We start from the raw sequence: 12746 nt of genomic DNA on the forward strand, positions 1-12746 counted from the left end.
AAAAAGGAAGGGTGACCAGCTCTGGACAAGTTATTGCCAGAGAGCTGCCAGATATGTTACTTACTAAAGTTATCACCTACTTCAATCACATTCCTAGTGTCTTCTCTGTCTTCCTGCAGTGTCTGGGACAAGGAGAATTCAATAAAAGAGACAAGTTGACATGTTACAGGATGTGGAAGGAGCACCGGAGTTTACTGGGTTCCAGGATTGCTCAGGGTATTTATTCACTAGTGCAATACAAAATGGGGAATGCAGAAGAAAAACTCAAGGCCCAGACACAATGCATGAGAAAACATGCTTAATGAAATGGAAATGATATTTTCTATAAGCTCCATAAGAACCCCAGAACCACTGCAGAAGCTTTTTATGAACTGATTCATTTGTTTAAAATATTAAATTTTGCTATCTGGTGAGTGCAAGAAACTAAGTAAAATATTTTTCCTTTATCCATTCAGCCAAACCTAATTAGTTTTACTGTGTATTTGCATGTTAAATTACCTATTGCCATGAACATGAGAAGCACAGAATGCAAAGCTGTAATGGAGCAAGGTTGGATCAATGACAGCACCATTTTCTGAATGGTCCATCAATTCATTAAGGTAGCAGAGATGGCGGTGACAGCCTCTCACACCATAACGAGCACAGTATTCATCTAATACGAAGACTTGGCCTGGACTAAACCAACCCTGGAAGAGAAGGGGAAAAATACATTCTTTTAATTAATCAGCATTTTTCTTTTCATTGCTCTACTTTTAAATCAACCCAGCAAAGAAGAAACAAAAGCAAATAACATTTTTGTATGCATTACAGAAACATTTCATACTAATCAAGTTGATGCTAATAACGTAGGAAATATATCAGAGGGGCTGGGCTCTAACAATAGCTTGTTTGAGAACTGCGACTGAGTGTCATGGAGTAACTCTTTGCAGTTCTTCAGCCTTAGTACTACTGTGTACCACACGGCTCAGAAAAAAATGCACTGATATGTCCATGATCTTGTACCGAATCTAAAATGTCACTGTCTGACAAGTGATAAAATACATTAAAAAACATGTATCAGAGGGGTAGCCATGTTAGTCTGGATCTGTAAAAAGTGAAAAAGAGTCCTGTGGCACCTTATAGACTAACAGACGTATTGGAGCATAAGCTTTCGTGGGTGAAAGTTAGTGTTGTTAGTGTAGGGAGTGTCCTGAATAGATGGTGTAGTTTTTTAGTATATTCCTCAGAGGGATCTGAGGAAAGTGGACTGTAGAATTTGGTATTGGAGAGTTGTCTGGCAGCCTCCTTTTGGTAGTCAGACCTGTTCATGATGACAACAGCACATCCTTTATCAGCCTCTTTGATTATAATGCCACTCTGCTATGTACCTCAGCCAAACTGGACAGTCCCTACGTAAAAGGATAAATGGACACAAGTCAGATATTAGGAATGGCAATATACAAAAACCTGTAGGAGAACACTTCAATCTCCCTGGACACACAATAGCAGATTTAAAGGTAGCCATCCTGCATCAAAAAAACTTTAGGACCAGACTTCAAAGAGAAACTGCTGAGCTTCAGTTCATTTGCAAATTTGACACCATCACTCAGGATTAAACAAAGACTGTGGATGACTAGCCAACTACAAAAGCAGTTTCTCCTCCCTTGGTGTTCACACCTCAGTTGCTGGAAGAGGGCCTCATCTTCCCTAATTGAGCTAACCTCGTTATCTCTAGACTGAGTCTTGCCTGCATATTTATACCTGCCTCTGGAAATTTCCACTACATGCATCCGACGAAGTGGGTATTCACCCACGAAAGTTATGCTCCAATATGTCTGTTAGTCTATAAGGTGCCACAGGACTCTTTTTCGTTTATTAAATAACAAACACCTCAAAGAGCTGGGATTTATTAATGTAATTAATAATCTAAAAAAGAATTTTGGAAGGTAATGTTATAGTGCCTTTAGCGAGATCGTTAAAAGACAAGTTCCAGGTGGCCAATTGTCTGTGACTGCATACTTAATCTGAGAGAGATGAACCACAATTTGACTGCTTATCCATATTTCTTATATAACACGCTTGTGCATAACCATTTCAGCATATATAGTGTTGTATTTATTCAAAGATATACAACCAGATAGTTTATGAGACTACTCATATGAGTAAGATGAGGAGGATTTGACCTTTAATAGACATTCTGGTGCATTACTTGGACTGGAACACTGCCTTTTGGAAATGGATTTGAGATGATCGGCCCAAAATTGCAGAGACTGAGGAAGATGGGGGGGCATGTCTTTGAGGGAAGGAAAGCTGTATATTCTTTGATCAGATTCAGACTGCAAAGAATTGGATTCCTGATTCAGAAAAAAAATCATTTGATTTATCTCATGATTTGGGGAAAGGTGTCAAAATAAACTTCCAAATACAACAGGAAGAGAGATATAAACATTGAGGTAGAGGGTGGTGGTTGTGGTGGAAAGACAAATATTTTTCTTTTTAAATGGCAGAATTTTTAATAGTGACACTTTTTCCTTTTTTCATCATTAAAAGAGATCATTGAGGAACATGTAAACTAAACTTTAATATTAAGAACATTTGAAAAAAAATAAGAAAAAATATTTCGGTGTAAGTGACGAATGCTTCAGAAAGGTTTTGGATGTCATTAAATTATTACCGTGGTCTAGCATCTGAAAGCATCTCTTCTGAATTATTTCCTATATAATCAGAATACTTCAATGGTCTTAGATATTTATAATTTAAATGAAATAGAAACAAAAATCTTAGAAAAGAGTCCTGGAAAAAATATTCCCATTATAGTTCCAATTCATCCATGGTGTAACTTCATTGAAGACAATGGGGTTACAGCAGAAAGGAATTTGGCCCTATAGTCTCAGTCTGACACTCATCTGTAATTTAGGATTATTGTCTGACAGCTCCTCACAGTTATCGCACAGAGTTGTCCAGTATAAAGCTCTTAAGGCATGATCCAAATCCCATTCAAGTCAATGGGAATCTTTCCATTGCCTTCGATGGGCTTTGGATCAGGCCGTTACTGTTTTTAGAGGAAACCTAGTTTTGTGATGGCACCCAAAAAACCTCCAGCCCTTCAACATTTTAAAATAAACTCCAACTATACACTCATATTACTAAATATGATGTAAAAGTATCAATAAACAAAGATTTTTCAGTAAAGAGAACATATTATTCTGGCAAGGAAATGAGAAATAGAGGTTTAATTGAATCCAGGTGATTAAATGTATCCATAGATTCAGGATACCCTAATTTATCAAAATGATACTATTAACCAAAAAGATACTTTTCTTATACACGAACAAAATTAATTAATTATACATTCCCACATCTTAACGAACATTTTAGTGAAGATTTTTTATTTATATTATTTATATATCCATGTAAATAAAACAAAATTATTTAAAAGCAGTACGTCATCACTAGACCTGCTGAATATTAGATCAGAAAGTAGCTATATAAGAAATAGGAGTGCCATTTAATTGATTAAAACCTTTAAATGAAGATCATCTTCCCATTATCCCTTTAATAAATCTGTCACAAAATGTGTATCTTTACATAATATGTCCACACATATACACTCGTATGTATATATGCACACATATAATTATGCGAACAACTATGCACTAGATATTGTTAGATAACTAGATAATTTTCTGGCAATCAGATTTTATTTATTGCATAATTGCAAAAAAGCTCCCTACTGTTTACAAGAGTGTTAAATTAAAGATGTTTAGTGCTGGTAATAGCAAATAATCAAAAACTATGTATAATTCCAATTCTTAAAAATTAAGGTTTAGGTTTCTTTGTAGTCATATGTGTGGATAATTATATTTTAATTTATTGAAATGTAAAGAGGTATTGATTTTTTTAAAATATCTGCAGTATATACAATTTGAAATGTTTAGTACAAAGTCACCAAACACATCTATAGCTATGTTTGCATTAACTGTTCTCATGTTAGCAGTCTCAAAATATTTCTTTAAAACAAAAAGGGGAAGGAGTTAATACAATGATTTATTTCTCCTTTATATTCCAAGGAAAACAGAACATTCGGCATGCACGTTCTGTTTATCAAAAGCTAAAATAACAAAGACCAATAAGAAATCCACCTGTTCTGTGGTTGCTATAGCACTGCATATTCTTCAGAAATTCTTTTTAAAAGTTCTTGAATCCAAGGTTATATTTAGTGTCTTACCATATTATTATTATAAAAAAGGTTTTTGACCCTGATGCACTGTTAGAAAGCTAACCATTTTCTCTTGAGTGCCAATTACTTTGTGCAGATGTACCTTCAGGCCTTTTCATTTGATTCAATGCACAACTCACAGACACAAAATTAGTCCTTTAACTTTTTCTGTACACACTTAGTTGGTACACTACCAAAGAAAACCATAATTTAAAAAGTGTTTTAAAAGAAAGAAAGTGCCATCAAAAAAGTTATTTTTTTTAAATTGAACAAACTAACCTACAGAAATCTGTTCATTGTTATATCTGGGCAACCATGATTGGTTAGTAATGAAAGTAAAAAAAAGTGTTGTATTAACTTGCTAGGGCTCACAGTTTTGAAGAGCAGATGCTAGTAGACTTTGATTTTGATGCTTAGAGCAATTGATCACAACTCCAGACCTCCCAAAGTTAAAAATATGGCACTCTCAGGTTAGGGGATCTCATTCTGATGTTAATAACACTACTTTTACACCTGTGTAATTCCATTAACTTTCATGTAGTCACTCCTGATTTTCACTGTTTTAAATTAAATCAGGATCAGAGGGACAGCTTTAAAAAAAATTACACAAAACAAAACAGGAAAAGCCAAGACAAAAAATACAATATGCAATAAACAGTGAAATGTGAATAATAAATATTGACAAACACTTTCTCACCCCAATTTTCCCTATTAATAATACTTCAGATTTGGGGGAAAAACATTCATTTTGGCAGAGTGATCACATTTTTCCTGTTTTCTTTTAATAATTAAAATATATATTTCTAACTACCAATTATTGTATGTAATTTATACAGGATTTATTCTCATAGAGCGAACCTTGGCTCAGCTGATTAAAACCCTCACAATTCTGTTGCCTTTTCCCCCTGTGGTTTTGATTCTATTCTTTGTTTTTAAAACTTTCCTAGTTCATGACAGAAGAGAGGATTACAAGATAGATGACATACTGTCTGACATCTGGCAAGCTGAATTTGTACCTTAAAATGCCTGTACAGGTGTTAGTAAATCCTACCACAGAGGTTTCCATTTTTATTAAAGCCTTCTGTTTTATTCAGCCCTCCCTAGAGGAGCTGATAAACTACAGTTCAGAGTCAGTTTGATTCTATTCTGTTCTCTATTGAGTGGCACAGCAGTAGTCTTCAAGTGTATAATTTTCAAATTTGAAGCCAATCGATTAGAATCCTTTATCCCAACTACAAGCACAGTTATTGAATGAGTCAGGAAGAAAAGGCCACTTTGTTAACAACTATTTCTCACTTTTTCTTTTCTTTTATTCCATTCTGTACTCACCAAACAAGAATAGGAATCATTCAATCTATGATCCAAGGTCTGCCTCTGAAGTACTTTAAAGAGGGAAGCATGGTCAAACTTGCAGGGATTAGCAGAAATACACTCATCCATCCCATGTTTCTGAGCACGATCTGCATCTGTTCAGAGACAGGAAAAAACATACTATACAGTACATGTGTATGTATATTCTTTTAATTAATGGCCTATGACTCTCATAGAATGAAGAAGATTCTTGAAAGCATTAAAAACTGAGGGCTGAATTACATCAACGGGTGCATGCAGGTGACTCCAATTATAGAATCTCGTCTTAAATTGATCTAGCAAATAGTTTTATTGAATTATTTTTTTTAATTGCCTATCACCATAAAATCTGGGCACAACACAGATTAAATGTAACAGTGGGTGTAATTAAGTAACCTGCAACTAACAGCACAAACAGCTCTTTTTCCTTGTACAGTCCCAAACAAACATAAATGATCCAGATAAGGCCCAGAATCAAACAAGTGCTTGACCAAAACCCCAGTTTAGAAAATCTATTTGCAAACACAAAACAGGATATTTAAAATCATTCTGATTGTATGATTCTTTTATTGTACCTTTTTAACCATCACAGATTACAAAATAATCTTATGAGTGTAAACAATTTATTTCTAAGGTTTCTTGTTTACATGAGGTCCTCTTGCTAATTTTAGTAATATTACCAAATAAATAGCCTTCCTCCATTGCAATAAAAGTTTATGCATTCATTTGTCGATGTAGGAAAGAGTATGTCCACTGCACATCAAAGTACCACTCAGAGAAAACATTCACCATTGCTAGAAGCCCATTTCCCAAATGGCAAACTGGAGCAGAAATGAACACATTGGGTTGAGCTAGGTCATTTCCAGCCTTCTTTTTGTATTCCGCTTTTAATGAGACAAACCTAAATGTAGTAATGGCAAAAAGCTCCTTCAACCTCCAAGCAAAGAGTAATGAAAAAAGGGAGCAGTATTTTTGTGTAAATACATAGAGAAAACATGCCATTCCAAATGGCACTTCAATCAAAGGCCCAAATTTATTGTTCTTCACAGATTGCATCTTTCAACGCCTTTGAACCCCGCGGGTTTATCAAAAGACAAGCTTTAGTGATTGCTTTCATTAATGGTATGTTTTGTCAAAGTCCTCAATGTGAATTATCTACCAAGTATGGACAGAAAAAGCCTTACAGTGCCCAAAAGGACTAGTTATGTATTAGCACATTAGCTCTGCTAGATTCTATAGACTATATTAGGGTGAACAGTCCTATCAACTTAAAAATTGACTTTCCCTTACAATAGGATCTCAGCTTTTGTTCCTTCAAATTCAAATATGTCTTTTTATGCTCGTTACTAGAAAACTACAGTCCTAAATGTATCCTAAATGTAATTTTGATAACTGCATGGTACAAACCTAAAATTTCTAAAGAAAGGGAGACAAAAGTTTATTGATTAAACCCAATTATAGAGTCAGGTTCATAATAAAACTCAATATTGATCTGCGGGCATGATGCTAACATAATCAGTCACATTTAGAAATTTAGCCCCAGATCATATTGATCCATGTCAACTCCAACTTTCAGCTGTATTTGTAGATGGAAGAATTATTTAATTCAAGCTGAAGGTTCTGCAGCATCATATCTTGAAAAGATGCACAAACTAATTCATATCACTTGGCTTTGCATTGTCAAAGCAAGAGTCAAATCCATGTGACAGATTTCACCAAGGTGGATGTAGCAAATAAACAGTGTGACAGTACATTGATGATTTAAGGTATAAGATGATCATCTACAGAAACAGCAGCATATTATTTCTTAGCATTTAAGAAGCAACTGCATGTATGATTAAACACCTTTTAAAAAGATTAACATTTCTTTTCTGAATACAAGTGGCCTACCATTAATCACAAACTTAGACTGTATTTCACACACAGTAATTTGAAGGGTCCTTTCCTAAATATAAGAAGTAAATAGTTCAAATTAATATTTTAAATAAGTTTAAAGAGATACACTTGGGCATCAACAAGATAATATTTGATTCAAAGTATTAAACTATGTTGTGAAATTATTTTGAATATTGTTTCCAAAATGTTCTACATTAATAGAAATATTTCCCTAGACACAATCCATGTCAATGTAATAAATAGATTTTTTTCTGCATTTCTTAGTAACAATTGCTTCTTGTATAAATATCTACTTTGAGTATTTTTTTTTTTAAACATTACAGCAGGTCACAGAAAAAAGAATACATAATGTTCCTTTGTGCTGTGTCTCTTGTGCATAACATGTACTCAGCAGCAGCTTACTTAAGCTTTTGGGACTTAATTCTTCTCTGCATAATTACAGGTACAAGATCTTTTTTCTTATTTTAAAAAAAGTATATATTTCTTTTGATGCTTAATTTGAAATCAGTGGCGTGTGTGTTGTTACACAATGAGACTTTGACCTAACATCCAGATGCATTAATATGGACAGTTGAACATGTATGAAGTCTCACTGAAGTCAATGGAGTCTGTGACAGCAGACCCAGGTACAGGATAAGTTGGGAAAACCAAAACAAAGTTTTCAGATATACATACTTAATGGTACTTAGTCCCAATACCCATTTCCTACCAATATTTGCATTTTATATTTTTCTTCAAAAGTCAATAAAAAACCTTAATGTACTAATATCAAACATTAAATGGGAAATATACCACTCCAGATTTTTAAAAAAGAAAAGAATAGTTAAAAACTTACCTTTGCCAGCTATAGGGGAGCAGGAAATAATAATTAAAAGAATAGTTTACCATTTACTCTACAGTGTTTACACTCTAGTAACTGTTCATCTTTTCCAATCCTTTCCCCACAAAAATAAAATAAAATAAAGTTGAACTGCATAATTAAAAACATAAGAACTTGTTTGGAAGATTAAAAGACCATGGCTGTGGTTTCAAAATTCGATTAGCACTAAATTTTAGCATTATTTAGAATAAAAATTTGCTTCATCAGATCCTTGAAGCAATGAGTTTGAGACTTTCTGGTTTGCCCACCAGGGTAAAAAAGTGACACCTTGACCACCATAATGATATAATAAAAATGCAATTCCTTTTTAACTTCTGTTCACTCCCTCAACTTTATGGAGAAAAAAACATAAGGAGGACTGAAATTGCTCCTGCTTATTTTCAGTTCATATTTGACTTCCCCGCCCCCAGCAGTACTATCTGTGTCATCTCTGGATTAGGTACATGTGAAATTAACGTGCCCTTTTCTGTTCAGGAACCATAAATAGGTTAATTGTTTAATTTAATGGACCACAGGGCTTGGTCTAACTCTCACTAAAAATCAATGAAAAGGCTCCACTGATTTCAACAGGAGTTGATTCAGGCCCTTAGTCTTCAGTGAATGTTTCTGACATATCTGGAAAAAAGAAACTGGTTCACAAATAAAAATAAGCTAGGAGTGACTGAAAATGAAGCACTATCATGGGTCAGTATGGCATTTTTAATGCTCCAAATTCAAATACAGCAGAAGTTAACATTTGATTTTTTTTTAAATAAATAAGAATTAAATCCCTTCCCTTTATATTCTAAAAAGAGCTTTAAATTTCCAACAAAATATTTCCAAGTTCACCTTTATTATACAAAATATTTGTGTATATGTTGATAGAACTGTAATTCATCATTCTGCTACCAGGTATAAGGAAACCCTAGATTACAGAAGACTTTCAGTAGCTATAGGGCAACTGTTAAGAGTATCAGACATACCAATCTTTTCAAAGTCTGCTAGTAGACTGCTTTAAACTTTTGTGGTCTAAAGAGATGTGGGTATTTATTCAAACCTGCTCATATTTGATTTTTTTTAAAGTAATGTTTTGAGAAATGCCATCTTTTAATTTAAGAAGTAGACCCAGATTCAGCAAAGCACTTATGCACGTGCCTAACTTGAAGCAACCTCACTTATGGATAGGCTTTGCAAAAGTAGAAGTAAAGTAAAACCATAACTCCTGGTTTCACCCAGCTGTTAATATGAAGTCAATGGAAATTCAGCATGTGCTTAAGGTTAAGCATGTGTTTCAGTGTTTGCTCAAGCGGGATGTGTTTAAGTGCTTTGATAAGTCAAGGAATTAATCAGTAAAAGCACGTGTGGTTTATTTGAAATTAGCTTTTCTCTTCAACCCACAGTGACTTCGAACAGAATATGACAGCAGAGTCAGCATGACGTGGGCTGCATCAGAGGGGGTGTGATTATATGAGAGACTGGTAGCACCGCCTCTATTCAGGTTGCTCAACATTAGCCATTATAAAATTCTGATTCCAGTTGCTTATAACTCTGTACAACTTCAACTGTTTGGGCTGAAATTGTATATGCTGGGTTTCTGCCTCAGGTTGGTACTTTTGGGGGGAAAACTTCAGCCAAAATGGTTCAGCCATTTCTGAGAATGAGGCTATGGAAAAATAAGTTTTGCCTATGTTAAAATATTCTGGTGCTTTATTAAAGCTCTAGCACCTTCATGCTTTGTCTGAATGCTTTGAAGATTTAACACATAATTTAGTATCCTCTGGGGATGTATGGAAATCTTGCAGCCCATCTAGGCCATCCACCTCTCTATCTTATGTTTGCATTAACATATTTGAATAATATATTTGGGTGCACAGAAAAGCAGATTATAAGCTAATGGATTGATGAGGATAAAATAATGCTTTCCTATTGATCACTGTAATGGTTAACACTCAGAAAAATATATTCTACAGCAAATGCTATCTCCATGGCAATATGTGGTTCGACTTTAACCCGTATATAGTTAATTGCTATATTTTCATAATTTACAATAGCAACAATGACCTTCAAATCAGACATTCTCTGGCTGTTAATGATACTCTGGGTTAAAGAGCTTTCAGATAAGAACAAACTAGCAGGAAACATCCTCCCTGCTAATCACTCCTGCTTAATGTTCCCTGAGGGAGCCATTCCATGCTTCACTTTTTATAAACCAAAACAAAAAAAATATAAAATAAAAATAAAATAAATAAATACTTACAAAGCTGTGATAATTCCATGTGGACATTTCCTCCCTTTGGATTCATCTTCTGTGCTTGACTTGCAGGAATGGGTTTATATGACTGGCCTGTTGCTCTGTACATTGCTTGAACCCATAGTATTCTATCCTGGTCATCATCACTGGCAAATATTACCGTATCTCCTTCTTTAACAGCATTGAAAAACATTCGCCCCCCCTGAAGACCTGCAAAATATCAGTGCACAATGGCATCAGTGATTTTTAATGTGAATATTAAATACATATTTAGTATGTTAACTAACTGGATGCCAATATTTTTAAGATCATCAAATGAATTAAATAGGTATTTGTGCTCAAGAAGCATGACAAAATTTGCAGCACAGCCATTAAATGGTAGTGTGTAGTCATAATATATACAGGCCATGCAAAGATTAATCTGTTTCCCATTGGAGTCAAGAATGAGAGAGACTAATAATAATATTTAGCACTCATGTATCACTTTTCATCTACAAACCACCGCACAAACAAACTAATCAAGCCTCTCAACATCCCTGATGTGTAGGTAATTTTGATCACTCCTATTTTCATGTCCAGAAATTGAGGCAGAGCTGTTAACTGACTTCCTCAGTCAGGATTATAACCTATAAATTCCTGGCTTCTGATTCTAGTATAAATATACTAGACCATGCCAACTCTTGCAGTGTTGAAGTGTGTGGCTTTAGATAACAGACTTCATTCAGTAGAGTCCTGCTGAGTTCTCTTTGTCAATGTTTACTATCAATACTAACAATATAGGAAGAAAGGGGAAGATATTGGTTTACTATGTTTCCCTGATAGGTGTGTTTTTGTTTTAGTGCAAATGGCTCTGTGACCTTTTGGACACTTTAGTTTGAATTTTTTGATCTTTCTTTCTTTCTTTTTCTTTCAACAAACTTCCTTCTTTCTAAAGCATGATTTTCCTACTTGAAAATCTCAGAGGAGTAACTGTAAAACCTTCAGCCGCTGACAGAAAATAAACGTTATCATATTGACTGACAGAAAAATCAAAGATAATAAGTAAAATGAATTTGCTGTTGTACATACTCTGTAAAACTTTTGTAATAGCATCAAGTGTACCTGTGTGAGGAGCTGTATAATCCACAGTGTATCCTTCAAGCTGCATTAATTCCTGAGGCTCAGATTTCTTTTCTCTGTAACTGCACATTGCAAATGTGTACTGGCTTACCTGAATAAGAACATGAGTTTTGGTTTGTTACATTGCATTTCATATGTTTACATGCCAGATGACAATTGACTGGTGTTATACAACACAAACAACAAGACACATACAGAAAGCAGAAGAAATGCTACTTCACATCTTCTAAATGCTCAAACCAAGGGGGTGAGAAAGTGCCATAAGTCATCCTCTGAAGAGGATCAGTTGCCAGAAGACTAAAAGCAGACTACCTTGTGGAAAAGAAACTGCTGACAGAGGGAAATGCATACAATCAGCCAGTGGGGATAAATGAGTGTGCAGTCTGGTCACTCCTAATCAATAGAGGTAAGAGCTACCTATAGTCTGTAGTATGGGGAGGAAGAGAACCCCAAGTTTCACATGGGGCTGGGTGGAAAGCTATGGTGGAGCTTTTGAATTTTTATCTAAATCAGCCTTTTCAGGTTTCTCCATTCTAGACCCAATCAGTACATCATTCACTAACAACCCTCATCTGAAGTCAAATTTCAACAGCTGACTCCAGCTGAATTCAATGGGTTCGGCAGGTGCTTAGCCAAATTATGCATCACATCGGAAAAAAAAAAAGGCAACAGATCTCTATCTCAGTACATTTTCAGAACGGTGCATGTACATTTTGCTGTGTGATTTTTACTGGAATTAATCAGAGCTTTGACATACTCAGACAAAAGGTGCAATATGAATGTCAAGTATAATAATAATGGAATGTGGGTAGCTAAATTCCTGTACACTGCTTTGAAAATGTATTGCATTGTTTTAGTTATTATTTGTTGTTTTACAGTAGTTTTAAGGGCCCCCAAAAAGATTGGGCCCCATTGTGGTAGGGGTAGATGCACATAGTAAGTGAACAGTCCCTGCCCACAGAGTTTACACTCTAAATGAACAAAACAGACAAGTGGAGTATGATCCCATTTTACAGGGGAAACTAGGGACAAAAAGATTAAGTGACTTATTCAGTGTCGCAAAGGCAGTCATG

General features: G+C 34.9%; 1 protein-coding gene across 5 annotated transcripts in view; it reads right to left on the minus strand.

Moving 5' to 3' along the window:
• Positions 1-12746, minus strand: part of CADPS2 (calcium dependent secretion activator 2) — a 530263-nt gene that overhangs the window by 171171 nt on the left and 346346 nt on the right. For all 5 annotated transcript variants that reach the window (XM_039510109.1, XM_039510118.1, XM_039510136.1 and 2 more), the window contains 4 exons: positions 11656-11764; positions 10561-10764; positions 5528-5664; positions 499-686 (listed from right to left, as the gene is read on the minus strand). In XM_039510109.1, coding sequence (XP_039366043.1) covers positions 499-686; positions 5528-5664; positions 10561-10764; positions 11656-11764 — 638 coding nt within the window. The remainder of the gene's footprint in view (positions 1-498; positions 687-5527; positions 5665-10560; positions 10765-11655; positions 11765-12746) is intronic.

This window comes from Mauremys reevesii, linkage group 1, assembly GCF_016161935.1.
Source record: "Mauremys reevesii isolate NIE-2019 linkage group 1, ASM1616193v1, whole genome shotgun sequence".
Taxonomy (NCBI): Eukaryota; Metazoa; Chordata; order Testudines; family Geoemydidae; genus Mauremys; species Mauremys reevesii.